This window comes from Leuciscus leuciscus (assembly GCF_965113295.1).
Source record: "Leuciscus leuciscus genome assembly, chromosome: 9".
Classification (NCBI taxonomy): Eukaryota; Metazoa; Chordata; class Actinopteri; order Cypriniformes; family Leuciscidae; genus Leuciscus; species Leuciscus leuciscus.
The window spans coordinates 8,920,283-8,946,751 of record NC_138733.1 but is presented as its reverse complement, the minus strand read 5'-3'; the positions used below and the strand labels follow the sequence as shown (position 1 = coordinate 8,946,751).

Here is a 26,469-nt window from a genome sequence, read left to right as displayed (position 1 = left end):
TTTAATGTATTTTGTTGTTTTCAAGGATGAAACATTTATGATTTTATGAGTGTAATGAGTGTCACTCTTAGGGTCTGCATTTGGACAGATATTATTATTTGGTGGGTGACAGGTGCAAAAAAAATAGTTTGCTGTACAAGAACATGTTAGTTAAATTGAATGAAACATTTTACCATTACCGGTAAGCAGAGATGGGGAATCTGATGCTGGGTCTGCTGATGTGTTAATGGCAGAACTCTCTCCCGTGCTGCTTGGTGCTTTTATAGCCACTGTTGGATAAAAGAAACTGTGATGTGGACATGAGAGTAATAATAATTAAATAATAATTCAGCAAAAATAAATAAATAATAAAATAAAGTGTTATTATGGTTTTATTATTTTATTTATTTGTTATTACGTTTAAGTCCACATATGGGTTGTTTTTATTAATGTAATATCAATTTAACATTATCAAAATAATACCCTGCTCAAGTTTTATTATGTAATTTCCCCTATGTAAAAACATTGGAAGTATTGTTTTTATATGCAATTTTTAAAACCTAAGGTGAGAAAAAAAAAATAATAATCATAATAATATATATATAATTGAGGATGCACTAATAAGCAATTAAATATGTGAAAATTCTGCATGCATTGCGCATTTGTGTTTATTACCATTAAGAAGACTTTCATACAACCTCTTTATGGTAAGAAAAGCATCCTGAGTTTCTTCTGTATCCATCTTCCAAGGACAGAAGCACTCAGCAGAAAAACCATTTGAGGTTCTCCTGGCAAGGAGAAGGAGTGGGAACCTCTCTAAAAGCTCCCACTTGTGGAGCTGGAATAAAATTGAGACAGAATTATAAAACTAATAAGGGGGAGAGGGAGAGAGGGAGGGAGAGAGAGAGAGAGAGAGAGAGAGAGAGAGAGAGAGAGAGAGAGAGAGAGAGAGAGAGAGAGAGAGAGAGAGAGAGAGCTTCTTTATCAGACCTGAGTACAATGGAAACAAACAGATGTTACACCTAAGTCCTTATGCACTGAAAAAAGAATTGTTGAAGCTTTTGTATATAAATATAACAACGACATGTGTGTATAAGCTAAATATCAGGGATTATTTACAGTACTTACTATTTTATGACTAACATCTGAAAGATAAACCTACCAGTAGATTTGTTGCATCATAAACTTTGTTCACACTGCAGTTTTTTTTTTGCCGGTCAATCCATTCTTGGGAAAGCTGTTCCTTTTTTTTCTCAAGCTTTTGCTTATATGGCTGCTTGGCACTACAGTGTTGACATGTTTTGCTTGCTACTCCAATTTTTGTACTGCATATGTAGCAATTTAGAGTAGGCATCTGTAAAAAGAAACATGAATGATATGTGTTATGAGGGGATAATAAAAAAAAAATTTCACCCTTTGTTGACAAGTCACAGTCTCCAAAAATACTGTTACCACAGTGACTTAACTTTCAAAACATTTAAAGAAAACTGAAACAGTATAATGCTACTCAGAACCTGGTTTTAAAAATTGTTTTATCAACTTAAAGGCGACATGAAATCAAAATATACCCGATTTACTTTGCTGGTGCATATTACTAGTCTTGAGGTGAACAATTAATTTATGCAAGTATATACACAGAAAAAAAATATGTTTGCCGTGGTAATCTTTCATCAAAATCTGAAAAGTTACTTTTGGTCTGGAATGGCGTTCCTTCTCTGATGATGTAGGTTTAACGGCTTGGGTTGGGAAACGCCTAACCACTCCCCTCAAACCGTTAGTCTGCTATGAGCAGAGATGGAGAAGAGGAGCGCTAGAGTAAAACCCTGCCCTCTGTTCAATATTCCCTTTCACATGCAACTTCCAGTTCACAGGGACTTTTTTTTATTTATTTTTTATTTGTATTTGTATTTGTGGTAGACTATTATTGAAAGCATCAGAAGAAGGCTATAAAAGAGGTTTTAGATCAAATGTCATAATACATAGTTATAGACTGTTGTTGACTTCTAAAACAGATATGAATGACACGTGAGGTATGTAGTAGGCTATAACAGATCATAAAAACACGGACACATAGACACTAGTGATGCGCGGGTCGTTGGGTTGGGGCGGGTCATTAAAAACAAAATAAAATAAAAATCCATATGTTGCATGCAATGTCCAGCCTATATTAAATATTTGGGAATATCAATCTAATCATATTTTAGTAGGTTATTTGATATGGCCGTAGCAATGCAACTTGCGTGATTTCCCCAAACCTTTGGCGTCACGTGACACAGCTCGCGCAAAGCAGCTCCCGCCGCCAGCCACAACAACAAAGACGGAGAAATAAAAGTGAAGATGGAAGATGAGGTGCGGGAGAAATTGAGGTCGGGATTTTACATAATTAAAAGAAAAAAAGGTGAATGATGAATTAGAATGAATACAAACGCTGCTTTGTAAATATTGAAAATGTTTAAATCATTATCTTATTAATATGACCTGATTTATGGTTCATATTCAGAATCGTCTGTTATTGCCAGTTTACAGGGCGATGTTTCCAAGCACTTTAAGGCTGAAATAAAGGCTGTTTTCATTTACATTACTATGCCTAGTAGGCTATGTCTATTTAATGGTCGCGGGTGCGGGCTGGGCGGGTTGTAAAAATAGATACAGTGGTGCGGGGCGGGCTGGGGCGGGCCAAATAATTTCATAAAAGCGGGACCCGCGGGTTGTAAAAAAAGCCGACCCGCGCATCACTAATAGACACATGTAGCCTACTGGTGTCAGATGCTGCAAGAACTGGAATTAGCTAATGTTTTGGAAAGGTTGTAACAGCTTTAACTCCATTGCTCGACTCACCAGGACAGACGAGGATAGTGAAGATGATGAGGCTGCCTTTTGTTAATTAATTGTGAGGCATAGCAGTTTGCCTGAAGGTGGTAGCCAGCGTGTGCTTTGTGTGGTGCGGAGGTGAGGCCCTCTTGGTTAGCCTTTGGTCTGGTGGGCTGACCCGGGTTTCCCAGACTCAGTTTTAACTCTTGCATCTGGCGGAGTTTTAACTGGGTCCCCGTAGGATCTTGCGACTTGCGGACCAACCTGGGCAGCCCTTCTACCATTCGGGAGTTGCCCTAGCGACTTGCGTGGCCTGTCTTGAATGGCATGTATACAGTGATTATTTGTAGTTCGTTGATCACACATGGTGATGGGCTTAGGTGATGTCATCTCATTGGGTGTCTTAAAGAGCTACCCCAATAATATGTATCGTACAGTTGCAGGATCCAAGTTATGTCAAATACCTGCATTGCTTTTCCCTCCAGAAATGCATAACATTCAGCCTAACAAATATTCACCGTTTATTCAAAATGCAATTTTGAATCTTCAAAAATGTCAGGAGGGAATTCAGCCTCACCACACCCTGAAAACAATGCATCAATATTCACAAGAGCACTCAAGATTCTGAAATCTAAGATTATTTTGTATACCATAAAAATAACCTAAAATTATAACTGAAAGTAATCAGAATTTGCCTTAATAAATCAAAATATGTAATAAAATTAGCTCTTTGAAATCTGAAAATGCCAAAAATGAAATCAGCATCCTCTAAAACCACTCACATATTGTAGAAATTGGCCATACAGTGTAAAATATCTGCTCAAAATGGACGATTAAGCTAATAATGCTAATTATGCAAATTGTTCAACATATGCGAATTAGCATCCGGCAGTTTCTGTATGCTGGGAACCCATACTTCACATTTCTGCAAAAAAACTTTGGTGTACTCAACATTTCCGGGTTCACCTAGTTGGCTACTAGACTAGAACTGAGCCTCGCTGGTGACGGCATTGCCGTTGAAGGTGATGCGTGGTATTCAGACGCATCTGCTCTCCACCGAAGTTAATGGGAAGGATATGCTCGCAAAATTGGACTTTGGCATATGCATTACACGCAATTTGAAAGTGTAAAGTCGTGTTATTTATACGCAGATTGATGAGAACGGGTTTACAATAAGTGCTTTTGAAGAAAGGGATTTAATATCAGCAACCCAAGCTTTGTCATTTGTTTATCTGAATTATATATGGTTTTTATTTGTTGAACATCAATAACATTTTTACCCTTAAATGAATTTGGGAGCCACTTCTAGCATGTCGTTTTTGCCAAAATAACTTGATAATTTTATATTAATTTAAAAGCAAAGTTTGATTTTACTTGTCAATTAATAGGCTATAATAACTACGTGAATATATTTCATGAATCAAAAGTAATTATAATTCATAAAATATAAATATAATGAATAATTAGCAGCAAAAGATGGGCAATTTGGTCTCTAGAGTTTGTTTCACACTATAAACTGCTTTGATTTGGAGTGAGAGATACAGGGGAAGTGGCTTTATTGTATCAGATACATGTCAATGCACTGATTGGTCCAGTTTTGGTCTGCAATCTCTAACCCAGAATAAAACCTGCTCCGGAGCAGCTTAGCCGTGTAGCGTAAGTTACCATGATGATGGACACAACTAAAACCCAATCCTCTTTGCTGAGCCCTAAAAAGCCACTTTGCTCAAACTAATCTCGAACTTTACCTGTTAGCAAATGAAGCCGGCTTTGTGCAAAAGGCCACAGGATGTTTTTGTTGTTTTACTAGAGACAAAGAACTGCCTTACAGTGACAGCTAAATGACAAGTCAGAAAGTTACAACTCAAAAACAACTTCCACAAAACTAACGTCACAGAACTCAAGTTTATTTCATTTATACATTTGATTTATCTGAATCTCACAGTTTATATTAATTATTGGATCATGTTGAAACGTTTTTCTCACAAAATCACACATTGTCAGTCAAAACATTTGCTCGCTGTGACACAGAACAATTCTTTCTAATATGCTTCACTAGATTACTTGATGTGGTGAAACTCTTCTCACACTGAGTACAGTAGTACGTCTTCTCTCCAGTGTGAACTCGCTCGTGTTCTTTCAGAGATCCAGACCGAGCGAAACTCTTGTCACAATATGAGCACTTGTAAGGTTTTTCTCCAGTATGAATTCTTTGGTGCTGTTTCAGATGACCAGATGTAGTAAAGCTCTTCCCACAGTCAAAGCACACATGATCTCTCACTTCATTGTGTGTTTTCTGGTGCAGTTTAAAACTGTACAGCCTTGAAAAACTCTTTCCACAGAGAGAACACACATAAGGCCTCTCGTCTGAATGAACTATCAGGTGTTGTTTTAGATTTGATGATGAAATACAATCTTTACCACACTGATCACAGTTAAATGGTTTCTCTCCAGAGTGAATACGCAGATGTTTACTGAGATGTGATGCTTGAGAAAAACTATTTCCACACTGAGTGCATGTATACGGTTTCTCTCCAGTGTGAATTCTCATGTGTGAGTTAAGGGTTCCTTTCTCTGTGAAACTCTGTCCACACTGAGTGCATGTATACGGTTTCTCTCCAGTGTGAATTCTCAAGTGTCTCTTAAGGTTTCCTTTCATTGTGAAACTCTTTCCACACTGAGTGCAGGTGTGCATCTTTTTGGCTTTTGTTCTCTGATTTGTAAAGTTATGATGTTCCTCCTCCACTTCATTCAGTTCTTGTCTTTGCTCTTTCACTCTCACCTGGTCTAAAATACACAGAAATACAGTAAGAATCAGTTCAAGTGAACCCTGATTTAATATCAGAAAGCAACAGAGATCAGGTATAAGATATTTTATGTGGCAAAGTTTTGTTCTGTCATTCACTTGTTAATATAGTTAAAACATGTTTGACGGCTGCTATACAAGGTTATGATTTAGATGCATTTCATCATTTATCATCCATATAGACCCCTTTTGCGCCGACGTCACAGTTACGTCATGGCGCTAGCTGGAGGCAAAACAAACGGAAAACTGGAGGCGGCCAATACAAACCAACACAGATTTGGCTACATAACAAGGAGCTTAAATTATTATTTTTATAAATGTCATCTTGTTGTGTTGTTGGGTGCAAGAATCGATGAAAAATGAGTATGCTGTATCTGGAATTTTTATTTCTAGAAAATATTCATATCATTAAAATTGCCGTAGTGTCACTCTTTACATTGTCGTCTTCTTGGTGCTGGCTAGGCTTTATGGACTTCACAACAGAAACGGCCATTCACTTCCATTATAAAGCTTGGAAGAGCCAGGACATTTTTATTATAACTCAGATTGTATTCGTCTGAAAGAAGAAAGTCATAAACACCTAGGATGGCTTGAGGGTGAGTAAATGGGGTAATTTTAATTACTAATAAATTACTAATACTAATAATAAATTTTTAATTATAGGGAACTAGTTAAATAGTTAAAATGTGAATGACAATTGCTGTAGAAGATTATGATATAAGTGAATTTATGCCATATATATACCTAGATTATTATGTTCTTATTTTTCACAGCTCTTATTGTATCTAACAATATATATAAACTAGGGCTGTGCCGGTAAACTTGACACTATTTGTATATTCTGTGAGTGAGATCTTCATCATGTTTACTGTGGCGAGCAGAGTAAACGGCGTAGAGAGAACGGCGTGAGGCCGATGGCGTGATTACTGATGAGCGACACCTGTGAGACGCACCGGTCTCGTATCTCTCACGGAGGAGCGGGAATTTGCTTAGCAATGCTATAACGCACATCAACTGATCACTTTGTTTAGCGTTCATGTAAACACTACATTCAGATTCACCAATCGGAATGAATTCAGTTAGATTGAAACAAAAGGTGGGCATGTAAACAATGAATGGCGACTGCAGAAAGCAAAAACTGAATCCCGGACATTTTGGACGATCTCGACGGCCGGACATGTCCGGGAAAAAGAGGATGGTAACTCCTCCTACTCAGCTTTCTCCACAGAGCAAGAGCCTGTTAGCTTCCAAAAAAAGATGGCTGACACTATTTGTACATTCTGTGAGTGAGATCCCACCCTCTATGGGCGGGCTGAGAACATGCAGAACAAGCTCCTACTGGGATCGATTGTTAGATGCATCGCGATGCGGACGTGGACGATTCTGAATCGATTCTCAAATGTCAAAAATCGATTTTCTAAAAAAAATTTTTTTTTCTTTCTAATAACGTAATATTGACGGAACGCAAAAGGCGGAACTCAGCAGACGTGCAGTGACACGACAGAGACGCATGATGGTTGAGTCAGACAGTTGAGTTGGACAGTCTGTGGCGTCTGGTGCACACAACATTAATGCCAGTTGTGATTAATACTTAAATCATAAATCACAATTTAATACTTTTTGTTGCCATTATCCTTATGGTGTGACTTGGCCAGGATTCGTCAGGAGGGTCACCTCTCATCACTACCCTGTTGCATTTCTGCCTTACTTTAAATGGAGGCCAGAGGCTTCGACCATCCTTTACCCATGAGGTTGGAGGAAGTCGACAATGTGATACATTGTCTTTGAACAGAAAAGGATTTAAAAATAATTTGAAAAACCCCAAAAACTAAAAACAAAACCTTTACAATGATTTACAATAGTACATAATACAGAGGTTGCATGATTATTCTGTGACAGCTAGTAATTTCTGAGATGCAAAAAATAAATAAATAACTCATATGTGTTAAGAGCCAGCTTTTCTTTTCTTCTTTTCTTACACAAGCAATATATATATATATATATATATATATATATATATATATATATATATATATATATATATATATATATATATAAAGCTAATAATTGCAAAGCTGATATTCAGCATCATTACTCCAGTCTTCAGTGTCACATGATCCTTCAGTAATAATACTAATATGCCGCTAAAAAGAAGCATTTCTTATTTTCTTATTATTATTTTTAATATTATTAGTATTGAAAATGTTTTTTTTTTATAAAAGTAATTTTTTAAGCATAAACAAATAACACTAGATTTGTCTTCACTCAAAATGTTATAACCTCTAACTTAACCTACCCAGATAAGCTCCAGCTACTAAGCTACTACTAGCAAACATATAAAAATTTGGTTTTTATTTTCAACTTGGGTTTTACTGTTGACCAAGTTCAAAGTCTTTGATAAGACAAAAAACCATAACAAACATCTTTGTAAAAATAACTTTTACATTACACTAGGCACATAGGCTAATATACTGTTTAATTACATAATAAAAGTTCACTCACCACAAAAATTAATTTTTAAATTCAATAATTATCAGATGAGATGATCCTATACTTTAACAATTATTTGTCTTTAATAAGCCATGATTAATGACTAACTGCATGATCTACATAGCTTTACTGAACCTAAACGCAAATATTGAGAAAGTGACTGACAAATACTTACAAAGCCAAAGACGCACTGTGCTGTGGCTCTTAAAAGAGCCTTTGGGTGTATGTAACAGCTATTGACAAAAAAACAAGGGAAGGAAAAGGTGAGAAAAAGAAAAGCATCACTGAATTTGATTCAGAAATATTGCATTTACAAATCGAAATGTATTGATTGTTCATCAATGATCATTGACTAATCAATTTTTTAAGAACATGGCAAATCATACATGCAGATGACTGCTAGATTGATCACTTACAACGATCAGATGAAAGTTGACACTAAAAAAAGAGAGAAAATAATAATTTTCATGCCATTCACCATAAAATCAATAAAAGCTGTTATTTATGAATATATCAAAACATCTGAAACATGTACAAAAGAAACTCTGTCAAGTAAAAGAAATATTAAATCACAATACAACATATTTTCATTATTGAAAATAATTTTACTTGAATGTGATTCATATTTTTTCCCTGGTTGTATAAATGTTGTACCTTTACTGTATTTGTTTGTATTGTATAAAAAGTGCAATTATCTATCTATAAATTACAGAAACGTCCGTCCGTGCGTGCGCGCGCGTGTGTGTGTGTGTGTGTGTGTCTGTTATTTGCAACCGTTATTTGCGGGCACGAGTAAGTGCAGTGCCAAGTTTGACGTTGTTTGGATTAGAAATGCTAAAGAAAGAAGCCCCAACTAAGGTTGTGTTTAAAAAATATAAAAATAAACATTCTGACATACTCTGTCAGCTACACTGTTTACTTCTGAATATTATATTATTCACAGCCATCATTTGTAGTAACCTGATCCCTGAATTCAATGCGTTCACAGTCTCTTTCACGGGCACCACTAAAAACACACACAAAAACTGATTTGTTTTATTATAATCTCACACGGGTAGGCTACTGTATGCTTAGTCATTAATGTCTCTCACTCACTCTCTCAATGTAAACAGAGAGAGCGCTCGCGCTCAGAGTGCGTGAGAGAGGAGTTCACGCGCACGCGCACGCGCTCAGAGTGCGTGGGAGAGGAGTTCACGCGCTCCTGAGAGAGGAACTCCCGCACTTTCACACTGCCAAATATTAGAGTAAAATATTATTAATAATTGTAAACTTACTTAAAAAAAAAACCTAACGTTAACTTTACCAACATGAATCTGAAACGAAATAGGTTTTCTCAATCCTAGCAAATCTGCTCCATATAGTGTGAATGACGTCAGACAGATATAACGGTATTAACGGTAATTAGCAGTGCTGAAAGTGTACCATATGGGAAAAAAGCCACAAAAAAAAGCAGAAAAGCCATTGTTTATGAGAACAGAAGATCTAGATGTGTACGTTTTACAGACAGGCCGTCCATTTTATACTTATATATACAAAAAAATACTTTACCTCAGTAAAACTCTCCGTCCGGCAATGACCTCTCATCCAAAGGGGAGTCCGGCTGTGCGCGCGATGGGCGCGTGTCCCTTGCTTATATACCCTCGATCTGGTTCTTTCGCGGTCTTTGCACTTGATGTGAAATAGTAACGTTTATATATTTTTTTCTTTATTGTTATTATTATTATTATAAGCAAAGTCAATGTTGTTGTGATATAGTAATACTACTACTAATAATAAAATTATTTTTCTCTTTTTTTGTTATTATTATTATTATGCAAAGTCCATTTGGATGGGATATAATAATAATAATAATAATAATAATAATTATTATTATTATTATTACTAGATTATCTGACGTCAATCATGAATAATAATAATAATTATTAGTATGGCACATTTTTTTTTTTTTTTTATACAATTTTTATTGTACAGACAAGAGTTTACACTCAATCATCAAAGAGACAAGCATAAAAGAGAAAACATTGTCTGCACTTTTGCCTTTTTACACATTCCTAAAGTGTAAAAGAATCACACAAACAACAGAATAACCACCATCCCAAAACCCTCCCCCCACCCACCCAGGAGGATTTAGAAAATACCGGCAGTCTCTACAACTGATAAACATTTTTTTTTTTTTAAAAATAGAAAAAAACAATAAAACAATACACTTGCTCAACCATTATATAATTAAGTCAGGATCTAAAGAGGATACAGAGTCGTAAATATTTAAAATAGGGTTCCAAGTTTTATAAAATGTACCCGTTGAGCCCCGAGTCGAATATTTCAATTTTTCAAGTGAAAGGAATGACATCAGATCCTTTAACCAAGAGGTAGTAGGAGGGGGGGTTGGACACTTCCAATGCAACAAAATGCACCTTCTAGCAATAAGAGAAGCAAAAGCAATAACATCTGCTTTCTGTCTCGTGATGGATGACGAGTGAGACACACCAAAGATGGCGACTAGAGGACATGGAGATAGAGAAATAAGCAGAGCTCTAGACATGAAGTCAAAAAAAGAAGACCAGTAAGAGGCCAGTTTTGGGCAGCTAAAGAATGTATGGGTGTGATCAGCAGGAGAAAACGAGCATCTGATACAGGAGTCCTCTGTTTCTGGAAACAATTTATGGAGTTTAGCTTTAGTAAGATGAATTCGATGAAAGACTTTTAGCTGAATCAGACTTAGCCGAGCACATACAGAAGTGAAATTAACTCTAGCAAGGGCCTCAGACCATAGCTCTTCCGAAAACTTAGTTTGCAGCTCATTTTCCCAAGTCATCTTTAGGCAGGAGAGAGAAGACGTATTAGAAGAGAGTAACATGGCGTAGACAGAGGATATACGACAACCACCTGTAGGGGCTGACAATAAATTCTCAACCAGAGATGGTAATTTTTCTGGTAATTGAGGGAAACTAGGGAAGTTAGTCTTAACAAAATTGCGGAGTTGAAAATACCTGAATAAGCCTGTAGTATGCAGGTTAAATTTGGACATAAGATTGGTGAATGTGGCAAAATAATTATCAATAAAAAGATCTGAAAAACAGGCCATACCCTTATCTTTCCATCTTTTAAAAGTGTGATCAATAGCTGGAGGTAAAAACAAGTGATTGTTGCAAATAGGACTTAAAACAGATAGTGACTTCAACCGAAAATGTTGTCGAAATTGTTTCCAGATTTTTAGAGTTGATAGCACAATAGGATTTCTAGTATAATTGGAAGGACGCATAGACAAAGGAGCAAAGACAAGTGCAGGAAGAGAAGAGGAAAGACAAGTAGCAGCCTCTAGACTACACCAGTTAGCTTCCGGCGCATTACACCACAAAAAAATCTTAGAAATATTGGCGGACCAGTAGTAAAAAAGAAAATTTGGCAGAGCTAGACCTCCATCACGTTTATTTCGTTGCAGGATAATTTTATTCACTTTAGGAATTTTACCAGCCCAGATAAATGAGGAGATGATTTTATCTAGACACTTAAAAAAGATTTAGGTAGAAAAAGAGGGAGAGACTGGAAGAGAAATAAAAGTCGCGGCAATACATTCATTTTAATGGTCTCCACTCTCCCAACAAGAGAAAGGGGTAGGCTGTCCCAACGTTTTAAATCTAGTTTAATTTGATCAACCAAGTTCGTAAAGTTATTCTTAAGGAGAGAACTGAAAGAGTGTGAAATGTTTACACCCAAATATCGAAACCCTGAAGGTGAAAAATTAAAAGGTAGGGTGCTTTTCTGAATTTTTTTAGCCATATCATTTATGGGGAAACATTCACTTTTGGTAAAGTTTAATTTGTAACCTGAAAAAGAGCCAAAGTTGTCAAGCAAATGCATAATCTTGTTGGCGCAGCCAACTGGATCCTGTACATACAGCAACAAGTCGTCAGCATAGAGAGAAACACGATGTTCTGTGCCTCCCCTTTGGATCCCGCGTATAGACGAAGATGTTTTTAAGGCGATAGAAAGTGGCTCAATAGCTAAAGCAAAGAGCAGAGGGGACAGAGGGCAACCCTGCCGTGTCCCACGAGAAAGAGGAAAGAATGATGAACTATCAGCATTAGTTTTAACACTTGCAGAGGGAGCCGAATATAGGAGTCGAATCCATGAGATAATATTGTGCCCGAAGCCAAACTTTTCTAATACAGTGAATAAATAATTCCATTCCACACGGTCAAATGCTTTTTCAGCATCAAGAGAGATTATCATTTCAGAAGTCTTAGACAGAGATGGACTAAAAAGTATATTTAGCAATCGCCGGATATTAGATGACATCTGACGTCCCCTAATAAAGCCGGTCTGATCCTCAGAAATAATATCAGGAAGACATGCATCAATGCGCTTTGCCAACACCGTCGCTAGAATCTTAATGTCAGCATTCAATAAACTAATAGGTCTATAGCTACTACATAAAGTTGGGTCTTTATTTTTTTTTTTAATAGGAGGGAGATAGATGCTTGATTTAATGAGGCTGGAGGAAAACCTTGCTCAAATGACTCCACATACATATCCAACAATAAGGGGGCTAACTGCGCTGAGAATTTCTTATAAAAGTCTAAGGGGAAGCCATCCGGCCCTGGAGCCTTGTTACACTGCATGAGACCAATGCAGGTGGTAATTTCATCTAGCTTGAGAGGTAAATCTAATGTTTCCTCTGTTAATGTATTAATAGTGGGTATATTTAAATTTTGTAGAAAAGACTCCATTAAAGAAGCATCAGAAGGAGGTTGAGAAGAATAAAGACTGGAGGAAAAGGAGGAAAAGACAGAGTTAATTTTTTGAGGGTCAGTAACAAGCTTATTAGAATGGTTATCATAAATCTGCGTGATATAGCGGGATGCGGACTGATGTTTAAGCTGGGAAGCAAGGAGACGGCCTGCTCTATCCCCATGTTCATAGTATGTGGCTTTAGTTCTTTTAATCAAATATTCTGCTTTATTTGTTGAAAGCAAATCAAATTCAGTTTGTAACTTTGATCGTTTTAACTTGAGATCAGGTTTAGGATCGCTTGAATACTGTCCATCTACCTCTAAGATTGAATGGATAAGCTCTTGTTGCCGATATTTTCTAGCCTTGGCTAAGTGAGCACTAAAGGAAATGATTCGGCCACGAATAAACGCTTTAAATGTCTCCCATAGAAGAGAAGCAGACACGGTTTCTGATTTGTTCGTCTCCATGAAAAAGTCTATACTTTTGGATAAAAAAAAAAATTAAAAAATCACAGAAGTCAGTTCTAACAAGAAGCCCTACATCAAATTTCCACGGAGGTCGGCTCTTAAAAACGGGCAAAAAGGAGATATCTAACATATGCGGGGCATGATCGGAAATAACAATGGCAGAGTAATCTGAAGAAATAACCGAAGAAAGTAAGGCTTTATCAAGAAAGAAATAATCAATCCGAGAGTAAACATGGTGCACACCAGAGAAGAAAGAAAACACCTTGTCAGAAGGATGAAAAAAGCGGCAGGGGTCTATACAGCCTATTTGATTTGTCATCGAAATTAGAGACCTGGACATAGCAGAGAGAGAAGATGATTTAGTCGCAGATTTATCAAGATTATTATCAATAACACAGTTAAGGTGCCCTCCAAAAATAAGGTGATGAGTGTCAAGATTTGGTATTTTTGAGAAAAGCATAGACATAAAGTAGGGTTATCCCAATTTGGGGCGTATACGTTTACTAACACTACTGGAGTTTGAAAAAGAATGCCACTGACGATTACAAAGCGTCCTTCAGGATCTGAAAGTACTTGCTCTGCTAGAAACATGACTCTTTTATGTATCAGAATTGCAGTACCTCTGGATTTGCTATTAAAACTAGAATGAAATACTTGACCAACCCATTGTTTACGAAGAGTATGGCACATTTAATAATAAATAATATATACTAAAAGTCAAATGTTTTGGTGTAACTTCAGTTCGTAGGTATACCCATCAGATTTATTTAACAAAAACATGAACAAATACAAAAACAAAAAACAAAAAAATGTATGTCATTCCAATTTTTTTTATATACAGTATAGGCTATTTATTGTTGTTATTATTATTTTTTGCCATAATCCACCTCTCTCTCTATTTTTCCTCACATTGAAAAATCATGGGAACTCAAATATGGTCCTTGTGGATTTTTTATTTCAACATGGTGAAAATAATATAATAATTGTATTTGCCCTGGTCTCCCATTTGCTCTACTCCATTTAAGTTCATCATGCTAATCCTTGATATAATTAAATCATAAATAATATAGGCACATATTTTATTACAGTACAACATTTTTAGTTTATAATTAATTTTTGTTACAGTTTTAATGGCAACAGGTACAATAAAATAAAACATATTAATATAAAAATTTATATTAAATCATGAATTTAAAACTCCTTTTGAAGTTCTATGAATTGTGTCATTTTTATAATTTAATGTGCCTAATGCGCCATTTCTCAACCACAATCGGCCCAGCTACACACAGCCAAAACCTAGCCAGATCCGGCAACCATTACTGGGCCAGAGCTGCCAGTACACAGCCGAGTGAGCCGACACTCAGCCGTGATTGGCCCGATTCCGCTGGCTACCTGGGTAACGTATGGAAAATTGGCAATTTCATTGTGACCTATTTAGTATTTTCTGTATGAGAGCTGCTTTCTGTATTATCAATATGCTGTAAACCGATCTGTTATACACACACGTTACACTGCCCTCAACACTCACAGTGTGTATCAGTTCAATGCCAGTCACAAAAAGCTACATTTTGACTGTGCTCTCTGCAGATGTTCATTCACTTTTTTTGTATATGCTGTTTTTGATTGTGGTATACAGCAAACATTTCAAGTCATAACTCTTTATTATTTAGTTGTGTATAAAAGCGGCTTTGTAATTATTCAGAATATGCGTAAGTCCACAAGCATTATGTGTGTATGAGAGCTGCTGGTACATCATTCTATATTTTTGAACGAAAACTGTTTGTGATTTTGCTACAGCAAAATGTTTTTTTGTCTGAAGGATTATATTGCTCACTGGAAATAACAAGAGGATGTTGGTTAGATTAGAAGTCTAGTAGTATTAAATGCTAGAGATTCAGAATATTCTGAAGTTTGTAATCATTTACTACAAGTACGCTGCTAGTACAGGCACACATTTATTTTCCCGTTGGTTCTTTGCAATGTTGGGACATATGCTGGCAAATGTAACATTACAGTTGACTTGCCAAATCACTTCCATTTGTTTTATTAATAAAATTAATATAGGAAGTATTGGAAGTAAATACTTCCTATATTAAAGGCTGGCGATGCTTTCGGGAAACGCACCCCAGAGCCGTTAAATATGAGAGTTGCGACCATAGTATATAAGAGGTTGCGACACACACGGCTTGTTCGACTTGAACCGGCGCTGCACGGACCGATCGGTTTATGACATCGGGGTATAGAGCGAAATCGCGAGAGCGATTGAAGAGCATACAGAGCCGTCTGCTCTCTAATCGCTCTTGCGGTATTTTGATGTCGTTCACCGATTGGTCTGTGCAGTGTGCCGTTTCGGGTCGGACAGGCCTACTGTGATCTCGCCGCCGCGCGGTCACGTGATTCGTGTAGCTCTCAATAGTTCCAAACAATTTGTGTTGCCAATAATTTTAAGCGGGGCAGAGAGCAGCAGCTATTATTGCAGCAATTATCGGTAAATACTGACGCATAATGAACATTGCTTATTACCTTGACACTAAAATTACTTTCATATAATAGCATTTTTTTTTTTTCTGAGGAGTAGCAGAAACACTGCATTAATACGTTTTGGTGTTTAATTTTGTAGGGAAATTGGCTGCTCCAATAATGTAGTGTGTATATATATATATTCAATGGCATTGTGCAGGTTTATGTAAATGTGTCATAACATTAGGATGTTTATAATTATGACCATAGACGCTTGTGAAAAATATGTACAGTAAATACTGTAAATGTATTATACCTTATGGGATCAGTCCCCTTCCGTCCAAAATTAAACACACAAAAAATGTATTCATTTCAAATATATATATAGACTAATTAATGTCATTTTATTAATAGATTGATGTGCCAAGAGTGACAGAGTCTTCACGTAGACTGAGTTAAGCAAGAGTCTTGTGACAAAAATTATAATAGGACATTATAGCAATAAAAAAATCATAGTACTTGGATACTTAAGTACATTTGAAGGCAAATACTTTTGTACTTTTACTCAAGTGAATGTTTAAAGGCAGCACTTCTACTTTTACTTGAGTAATATTTTACCTTGAGTATCTTTACTTTAACTCAAGTACATGGTATGTGTACTTCGTCCACCACTGCCCCAGACTGAGCCTGGGTTCTCCCAAGGTTTTTTTTTCTCCATTAGGTCACCTGATGGAGTTTTAGGACACCATTAGGTCACTTGATGAAGTTTTTCGGTTCCTTGCCACTGTTGCCTTTGGCTTGCTCAGTTGGGGATATTTTGGGGATATTTAATTTAATTTTATCAATCAATAAATTCCTCTTGAAACAAACTTTGTTGTATTATTTTAATTTAATACTGTGAAGCTGCTTTGATACAATCTGTATTGTGAAAAGCGCTATACAAATAAACTTGACTTGACTTGACTTAAATTCGTTATGGGTCATCATAAATACTTTGCTTTAAAAGTACCAAAAAAAAAGAAGCATGGATAATCATTACCCTCTGAATGGTGATGGAATGGAATCGTGAGGTGCCTAGAGATTCCCACCCCTAGTGCTGACAGTGCTGCATCATCTCCTTCACAAGGATCTGCTTTTCTTCTGGCAGTCGTGAGACCAGCATTAGTTGGTCAAAAAGCTTCTTCTTGGCGAGAATGTCTACACCGTCTGAAGGAATGAAAACATCATACATTAATAAACTCTTTTGATGATGATACATTTTAAATAAACACAAAGTTAAATATTAATACAACACCTGTGTTCTGTTCCTGCCAAGGCCAGATCATGCTCTCAGCAGCTTTGTTGGAGAGTTTCTGCACAACTGAGTGTGTGTCCACAGGATCACCATCAGGTTGTTGGTTGTATCTCTGGATCTCTTCTAGCAAGCGCTTCTTTTCTTGGGCAATCTTCTGAGTAATCTTCTGACGCCTTTTGTTGCGATCTGTAATAAGAGCAAAAACAATGGTATTACAAAAGAGCTGCCATGGCATTTAATGAACAGAAACAATAGAACTTCCATCTGCATCCCTTACATTTACTAATACATACCATTCTGTCTATAAAGGTAGTGCTTCTTCTGACAAATGCTCACAGAGAAAGAGTGCTTAGATGGAGATCTGCAAACCACGAGCATCAACAGAACTGGCTGCTGCATTTCCTAAATTCAAGTGAAGAAGAAAGAGAAATGTTTCAAACACAGTTAAGTTTTCTTAATTGCACATAGTACAGCAGCAACACACACTTTAGGACAATGTTTAATTTGGACAGAAATATCTATCTCGTATGTTTTTCTCATACCGTACTGGACACTGACTGCATGTTTCAGCAACAATTAGGGACCAAGCAACATAGGCCAAGAGGCATAGGCATCTAATCTGTGTGATATCTTTATTATCATCACTTTTCAAGATTCTGTGTTTATGAGAGTCCATAGTCCACAGTCTTTCTTTATGAAAGTCATTGATTGGGGATCCATTCCACACATCGAATTTGGTGACCCCATGACCTTTATTGTAGCTCCACCAATAGGCCAAACTTTCAAAGATGAAAAAAAAACGATATCCTCTGAACTGACAGAAGTAACACGTGGTGCTCTTGCGGATTAAGGAAAAAAGGGAAATCCTTAGGTTTATAGTTTTCTACAGATCTAGTTTCTGTTTCCAATGAGAAGCTGAGATACTTGCACCAAGAATGAGAACCAACAAGTGCCTTTTGAAAATATCAGAATTACAAGCGGAGCATGCATGAATGCTGCAAACATGGAGCCTTAAGGCTGATTTATACTTCTGCGTCGGACCTACGCCGGAGCCTCTACGCCGGAGCCTCTACGCTATAGACTACGCGTAGGTTTTCATTTATACTTCTGCGTCGTTGTCCGCGTTGACGCACAATTACACATGCAGAGGGAGCATGTGAAACCCGAGGGAGGGGTTCTAGCAGACCAATCACAGCGCTTGCGTCCGCGTAGAATTGACGCGTTACATTTTTGGAGAGGTGCACGTCAGGGTACGCCGAAGGGTACGCGCGCTACACACAGCCTACGACGCAGCTACGACGGGAGTTCGACGCAGAAGTATAAATTGGGCTTTACTGGCACATTGTGCTTGGTCTGTCATTTCCTACCTCAAATAATATTGTTCCATTTTGGTCTGATTTGCATGAACATGCACCAATCATTCTGTTTTCATTGCTAAAATGTTTACTTTCTTTAAGTCAAAACACTAATTGAAGACTTATGACTTGCAAATAGTGCCCATCCCCACATCATAATTTAACATTAAGCTACAGCTACATGCATTACAACCAAATTACTCCAACAGTGTTTATGTATAAAACAACATTGCCCTTACCGCTACTGGCCCACTGATGACATCAACAACCCACTGCTTTAGCATGTCATCACTGCAATGCAACTGGTCCTGCATCTTCTTCAGGCTCTGTTGCATCTAAGGTGTTTTCTACTGTCTGCAAAACAGCAACACACAACACACTGTCATTTCATAAAATACCAAAAAGTATATGTTCCTGCCTGATTTAATATAATGACATATTCGACTACATATACATAGCTGAAGTGATGCATTTTGGGTGGACTTTAAGTTAAAATTTAACAGTTTAAAATAGTCCATCCTTTTTCAATACATGAACATACCTTTTTGAATCTGGAAGACAAGGCAATGTGGAGGCCGTTCTCTTTAGTTGTAAAATGTTAATGGGTACATTTGCAGGGGAGCAGGGGGCAAAGAAGCTTACAAACCTGACTTTGACATATACTTTGTGGTCAGGGCACATCTGGAGAGAAAACTATTGACTTGCTCTGCTTCTTCACCAAGAGTGGTTCCGGCACCTTCCTGGTTCCTTGCATTCCACAGAATCTACAGGAAGCAGTGGACTTGTTAAACAGGGTGGACAACAGGGTGATCAATATTGATGCATATCTCAAGGTCACCAGCTGTAGAGGACAGCACATAGGGGCTCATGTACAACTCAAAACACACTCCTGGGTTGTTGTTTGGGTCACAACATCATTCATTGTGGTACTTTACGTTAATTGTTGGCTACATCACTCTGAAATGTAAAAGTAGTTAAAAGCATCACCTCGCATTTTGTATTGTGGGCTTTGGCGTGCATGACGGACAAGCAATGTCTCATTTTCTGAAGAGGTTGAAGATGAGTCAGGGCCTCTGACACCTTCTCCAGGTATGGCACATAACGGCAGGTCACATCCATGGCCACAAATGCAGCATCCTGGAACTCTTTTTGGAGAAACATTGGATATGTAAAGATTTCTCCTCTATACATATTCAGATCTTTTGGAAAAAAAGAAATAAGTAGAGAGCACATTGCACACTGAAGAATAGGTTTCAGATGTTTCATCTACAAATATTTTTCATTGCAATTTATCAAGACCAATACCAACCTTTGAGGAGGAATGCATGCCTGCACACAGCAATTTCTACACCTTCTTCATCCAACTTGTTGGCCTGCTTTGATGTCTCTCTTGCTGCTGTCCAGTGGGATTCCCCACACATCGCTCTTCCTGCCGTCTACCAAAGTAAAAAGTTAAATAGCAGGGCTGCACGCTCAAACACACCAACAATTACAGTCTGATTAGATTTTGTCTTTGATTGCCTGACCCATCTTCCATCTGCAACTCCCTGGAGTATAACAAACCAATTGAAATTATTAGCCATTTAGCATACAGGAGGATAATTGCAATAGTCTAACTTTGTCAGAAATTGTGTCAGACATACTGAATGTGCGGCAACCAATACTATAGATACACTGTGCCCTCTGGATTAGAATCTAGTTGATTTTTTTTTCATCCAGCTCTGCAGCTTCACTCTTTGTGAAAGTCCGACTGCATCGCTAACCTCAGCAACCTGCCATTGCCATCTCAACACCTGATCAAAGATTCCCTCATCCAAACACCTAATAAGGCTACAGTGTTTCCAACTTTACTTCGAATTAGTTATAAAATAAGCCAGAGATACAGATACCCGCGGCTCAGCCTGATTGAAAACTTACACTCTTGACTTCCTCCGGACTTCCTCAACAAAACTGGACACCTCAGAGTCTTGGGATAAAAACACTCCATCAAAGAACCCTGGCTCTTCACTCCTACAACAAACTGTATTCTGGATAACCACTGTAGTAAGAAGTTGTACATAATAATAATAAATTATAATAATTGTATTTATATGACACTTTAAAAAAAAACAAGGTTACAAAGTCTAACATGGATATTATATTCAACAGCTACAGTATCAACAGCTTAATTTTAAATAACAAAATGAGAACTATATTATTATGATAATGTTAATAGCAAGCACATACATGAACTACATTGGCTGTTTTTAATGTGTACACAAAACTCACTGGTTTGCTTTCTGGAACCTGTAGAGTTTTCTGTTGCCATCCACTGAAACAGCACCATTTCAGGACTACAGGCTGGACAGACAAATGACTCCTTTTCCAGAAGTTGGTCCTCTTCAGAGTTACAGTACACATATTGCAGAAAGCTCCTCTGAAAAGCATCTGCATTCACTTTGACAGTCTGAAAAACAACTTATAGAACAGCTTTAAAGGTCCCGTTTTATGCCCCTTTTCACAAGATGTAAAATAAGTCTCTGATGTCTCCAGAGTGTGTATGTGAAGTTTGAGCTCAAAATACCCAACAGATCATTTTTTACAGCATGTTTAAATTGACATTTTTTGGGGCTCAGAAAAACGAGCTGTTTCAGTGTGTGCCCTTTAAATGCAAATGAGCTGCTGCTGGACGACACAGGGGGCGGAGCTTCATGAGCTCGCGCTCAGTCTGTCAGGAAAAAATCATCTCACGGAATGATGATAATATCAGAAACTCTCAGTAACGGCGTTCATTTCGAGTCGGACAATAATGCCTACAGAGTCAGAGTGCTGTATAGAGATGAAACAGGTATGGTTTAGTAGTTTAATTACGGTTATTATAACGTATTTTTCATCTGCTTGTAGTCTATGTATCCATTATTTATTAATAGCCTACAAGTCTGCTGTCTGAATGATGATCAAACATGTACTGATGAGTTTAATAAAGTTTATTGTACATCACACAAAAGATGAAGCGTCAGTTTTACTTCAGAAAATCACCGTAAGAGCTGAGTAAACACAATAGCCTAAGTTATAAGAAGTGCGCAAGTAGCCAGTAGAGTTGAGGGAGCATTCCTGTGGGCGGAGGTTAGTCAAGAAACGGTTCTAGTGACATCATTAAAGAAGGAAGTAGAGGGATGTAGTCCAATCGAGCCGTTTTTTGTAGTCAACTTCTGTTAAATAAAATATCTCGCTTGGCATTGAACTTTGAGCTTTATAATTTTACAGATATTATTTATGCTCTAACACAGGGGTGGGCAAACTACGGCCCGCGGGCCACATACGGCCCGTTAGGCTGTTTAATCCGGCCCGTCGAGTATTTAAAAAATTGTCTTAAGATCGCATTAATTTAGCCTTTTTCTTGCAATACTTTGCGTTTTATATATATATATATATATATATATATATATATATATATATATATATATATATATATTGCGTTGCATATATTTGACAATCGGAATATCAGATATTTCATGCCACAGCTAACAAATGTAAAAAAGGAAAAATGACAAAAGCAGATCATCATTCATTCAGCGCTGTTGTGGGTGCGGTGTGTCACGTAACAAGCAATGACGCGTCACCATGGAAACCAAACAGACAGCGACTTAAGCGCATAGACTGGTTGCACGTTAATGTTTTTTCCTTTTTTTGGAAACTCACAGAGAAAAAAAATGTTTGGTAACCGCTTGCACACCTGTTTAGTTTTTCCATTGATTTGTCTGCTATTTAGTTTCTTTGCTCCTCTGGATTTGTGGATGTATCCTGACTGATTCCGTTTACCGACCTTTATCGCCCGGCTTTCGACCGCGCTCCCCTGTCTGCCATGTACAGAACCCGGTTTTGTTCATGAAATGTTCTGATCTGCCTTTGCTTTTTATGTTTTATTTTAGTATACTTAAAAATAAATTTGTATATTCGTTTATTTCGTTTTTTCCACAAATGTATGACTTTTGGAAGTGCAAATTGATTGCCATATGCAGTTTTAATAAAGTTGAATTAATTTCTGTCATTTTTACTCTTCTAAGTGTACACTTGCAGGTGTTTTGTTTCTAATTTACTGTTAGACCAATTAAATAATAATAAGGATAAACAATATTTAAAAAGTATAGGCTATAATTATCTAACATCTAACTAATTAAAAATTAACCTCAAAACATAACATGCTAAATGGGGGATATCTAGCATAAAAAATGTATTGTCAGAATGTCGTCTCTCAGTTGTTGAATTTCGCGTAGACGTTGCCACAACGTAAATGTGTTTGCTCAGCCCGATCTCATGAAAGTGCGAATACCACGAATTGTATTTGTAGTAGCCTACTTATGATATGCAGTTTTCGCGTGCATATGATGCGCACTTTATGCCGTGTAATAGGCTAGCACTCCGCACCCCTAATCCTAACCAAGGGGTTTACAGTGCGTAGCATATGCACGCAAAAAACATTCTTGGCGTGTAAATGGCACGAGAAATAAAATTTGTGGTATAGATAGGCACTTTCATGAGATTGTGTTTCATAATCTGCTACTGGGCCGGCCCTCTGTCAAATTTTAAAACCCAGTGTGGCCCTTGAGCCAAAAAGTTTGCCCACCCCTGCTCTAACAGCAACATTACACACTAACTAAAGTTTGAAACATGGGATCACGCAGAACGGGACCTTTAAATGACAATGAACTACAAGGTCACCACATTTATGTTTTGTCAATGTACCTTTTCAAACCCAAGAAAGGATGCAATTGGCAATGCTGTCTAATATGGTCTTCAGTTCAGTTAATCTCAGTAACCTGAAATATTACAGCCACTTGTGGACCTTGACTTCATATGTGGGTATATTTGAATTTGCGCCCTGTTTGGACTCGAACACCCTTTTTGCCACACTGTCCAGCCTTACAGCTACTTATAATAATAACGAATGCATTTGTCTTTCAGCTTCAAACATTTACTCACTCTTCCAAACCGCTTTGTTCTCTGGTCCAACATTGCTGTGAAGGCTTTCACTGACATTCCTGGAGCTGTTGTCTTCATAGCTGCAAAGGAATGGAACAGATCTTGGTGGAAAAGTGTCTGTGCTTGCATGGTAGCGGGCCAGTAACCACTCCTTACAAAGTCACTGACTTCTGGAGCTCATTGCTTATTGCAATGTTTGCATGTTAGCACTGGAACGTGAAGATTATAACGGCCTGAGAGCACATGAAAGACAAATAACTAACAAGGAACTAAAGTAATATGTTAGATAAACAATATTTTTTACCCAATCCTACCATTTATGCAAACCAGTATGATGGATCTACCAATAGAGATTGCAACATCACCAGTGTCACAAGAGCAGATATTTTGAGGAAAGGCTGTTGGCAGCAAACAATCTGCAAGAGCAAAGGACAATCAGGATGACATTAAATACATTTTTTTTACATTTTCCAGTAGAGGATAGTGGTGTCTGACTATTTGCAGGAGAATGCAGATTTTCATTACAACCTTTGGTTGTAACTAGAATGATATTTCTGTATTCAATTGTTTATTTTACCAAGGCTACAATTATGTCACCTAACATATTAGCTATTATTATCAACTACAGATTCATGTTTTTTTGTAAGAGGTTACTGTTTTTCAGCTGAAGACAAAGGGTCTAGTCTAAATCTTGCTTAATTTTCCTTTACATTTAATCATTTAGCAGATGCTTTTATCCAATACACGGGTTTCTTGTATACAAACAATACCGGATGCGCGCGCATCCAGGAGGCAAAAAAACGCTATCTGTTATGCCGAGTTCTGTAATAAAAGAATAAAAGAACATTGTAATTAACGTAGATTTCGCATTGTTTGTAATTTTTTGTTGACTCAATAATAAACTGCAATTTCAGAGTTGGATCTGTTTGTTTGTGTTTCATATTAATATAACATTATGTAAAAAGACCAACTGTTTACGAATCAAAATCCGGACATACTGTGATGCATGTATGAATTATCATGTTAGACTAAGTTAGTAATGTAATAGTCAATGTTAGCAGTGCAGCATCTAGAGCCCGAATTTGCTTTTATATAAGTTAACCTTGTTTACGTTACTTTACGACCTGCAACATTTCATGACTGCACACATATAACGTTACTTACTGTAAATCAAAGATTTGACGGTGGATTATGTGCTGTCATGAGCACATTCTAGAGTTTAACTGCTCAACCAGTTATGAACAGTGAAAAAAATACATGTTTATTTTTTCAAACAGCTATTTAGATCGCAAATTTGACATTTAGTATACCAAGTGTGTAGTATACTACAAGAAAACATTTAAATAAATGCTGTTCTTTTGAATTTTCTATTCATCAAAGAATCCTAAATAAAATATGTCACAAAAATAAGAAGCAGCAAAACTGTTTTCAACATTGATAATTATCAGAAATGTTTCTTGAGCATCAAATCATCATATTAGAATGATTTGTGAAGGATCATGTGACACTGAAGACTGGAGTAATGATGCTGAAAATTCAGCTTTGATAAATTACACGTTTTCTTTTTGAATGCATTTTAAAATGTATGTTCCAATAATATTTCATAATATTCCTGTTTTACAGAATTTTTTAGCACAAGAGACTGCTTTCAAAAACATAAAAATCTTACCAACCCCAAACTTTTGAACAGTAGTGTATACATGGATTTCGAATAAAATAAATTATAATTAAATATATCAGGCCATACAATTGCTGGCCACTTGTCATCCACAATCCAAAGATCGTCATGTATTGCGTAGGGATCCGGCAAGATCTCACCATTGCTGAGAGTAAGTTTTTTAATATTATCGCCACGTACATGTGTGAAGTCATGAAATGTTGCAGGTCGTAATGTAACGTAAACAAGGTTAACTTATACAAAAGCAAATTCGGGCTCTATAGATGCTGCACTGCTAACATTGGCTGTTACATTACTAATTTAGTCTAACATGATAATTAGCATTTTGACTTAGCGACAACACCACCACTATGCTACTAGCCTACCCTAAACCCTTTAACGTTACTCTGGTACGAAGACCGCGGGTCTTTTCTGCCTCCTGGTTGCGTGCGCATGCAGTGCTGACGTCGCCGAGAAATCCATGTATGCCACTTACAAATGAAGAGAGCAATAGAAGCAATCAAACCAACAATGTGCAATTTAGGTAAAATGCACTATATATGATGACATTAGAGATCAAATATATTGGGGATAGGAGTCTAATCCAACCCTACAGTATCATGCATCTGCAAGCAACTAGTAATGTCTGCGCGTGCCTGAATTATTCCATACGCACTGATTAGTCCACATTATTGACCCCTGGGGGGTCCCGTAGGCTTAGGCTAACCATGCAACTTTAGCTAAAAACGTTAGCAAACACTAATTCAGTCTGTTGATTTGTAGTGCTGTCATCAGCCATGTCTAAAAGCTGAAAACCCATGTCAAAAAAATGATTTTTTATTTATTTCAAACTGCAACAGGCATACATTAGAAGTTAGCTTAGGCTAATGTCAATGGTAGGATACCAGCTGTGCTAACGGACCAGCGCACGTTCCAGTAACAACTCATTTTGACACATGGCCCCATGTAACAGAAACACTGAAATAATTAAAATAATAGTTAACACCGTGATCTCATAAAAAAAAAAAAAAGATTGCTGCACTTACTTACCTGTTTGAAGGGTAACGCGCATCAGGAGCAGGCGAACTGAGCCTCGCTGGTGACGTCATTGCCGTTGAAGGTGATGCGTGGTATTTAGACGCTTCTGCTCTCCACCGAAGTTTTTATTTATTTATTTATTGCATTACAATATAAATCAGTACAATGGAAATAATACAAAACAAAGAACATGAACATGTGGGGATACAGAGAAAATGAAAGTAATTAATAACAGTAAATAAAATATTTTTACAATTTATATAAAACTTGTTCTATAATACAGGATGTTTTCGAAGCTTTTTTATTGGAGGGGATTTTTTTGAAGTGAAGACAATAATAACTGTAAATCATAAGCAAAAATTTTGCAACTAGGTTTGAATTTAAGGTATCTTGCTTTGTGAATATGGTATTTACCC

At 37.1% G+C, this 26,469-nt stretch overlaps 1 protein-coding gene across 13 annotated transcripts; it reads right to left on the bottom strand.

The window, feature by feature from the left end:
* Positions 1-2,812: 2,812 nt before the first annotated feature.
* Positions 2,813-26,129, bottom strand: LOC309506410 (uncharacterized protein). Of its 13 annotated transcripts, XR_014208721.1 has the most exons (15): positions 26,066-26,129; positions 23,673-23,774; positions 23,069-23,591; positions 20,314-20,865; positions 19,706-19,832; positions 19,384-19,595; positions 19,043-19,160; positions 18,636-18,750; positions 17,335-17,443; positions 17,042-17,227; positions 16,787-16,953; positions 9,635-9,754; positions 8,503-8,524; positions 8,262-8,319; positions 2,813-5,577 (listed from the first exon to the last, which is right to left on the bottom strand). XR_014208721.1 is itself a non-coding variant. In XM_082180338.1 (11 exons), the coding sequence occupies exons 8-11, from the start codon at positions 18,729-18,731 to the stop codon at positions 16,838-16,840; spliced, it is 507 nt and encodes a 168-aa protein (XP_082036464.1). In that variant the 5' UTR covers positions 18,732-18,750; positions 19,043-19,160; positions 19,384-19,595; positions 19,706-19,832; positions 20,314-20,865; positions 23,069-23,591; positions 23,673-23,774; positions 26,066-26,129; the 3' UTR covers positions 16,433-16,837. The 13 variants fall into 13 exon arrangements, 1 of the variants encoding a protein (XP_082036464.1); XR_014208720.1 differs by having other exon boundaries at positions 8,503-9,754; XR_014208723.1 differs by lacking the exon at positions 2,813-5,577 and adding an exon at positions 6,639-7,378 and having other exon boundaries at positions 8,503-9,754.
* Between the last annotated feature and the right edge of the window lie 340 nt (positions 26,130-26,469).

What these genes read in the sequence shown, in the direction of transcription:
- LOC309506410 (XM_082180338.1), bottom strand. Translation starts at nt 18,731, where the DNA reads ATGCAACAGAGCCTGAAGAAGATGCAGGACCAGTTGCATTGCAGTGAT. An exon ending in TCATCAGTGGGCCAGTAGCG is followed by an intron (nt 17,444 to 18,635) that starts GTAAGGGCAATG and finishes ACTTGAATTTAG; the next exon opens with GAAATGCAGCAGCCAGTTCT. An exon ending in CTACCTTTATAGACAGAATG is followed by an intron (nt 17,228 to 17,334) that starts GTATGTATTAGT and finishes CTCTTATTACAG; the next exon opens with ATCGCAACAAAAGGCGTCAG.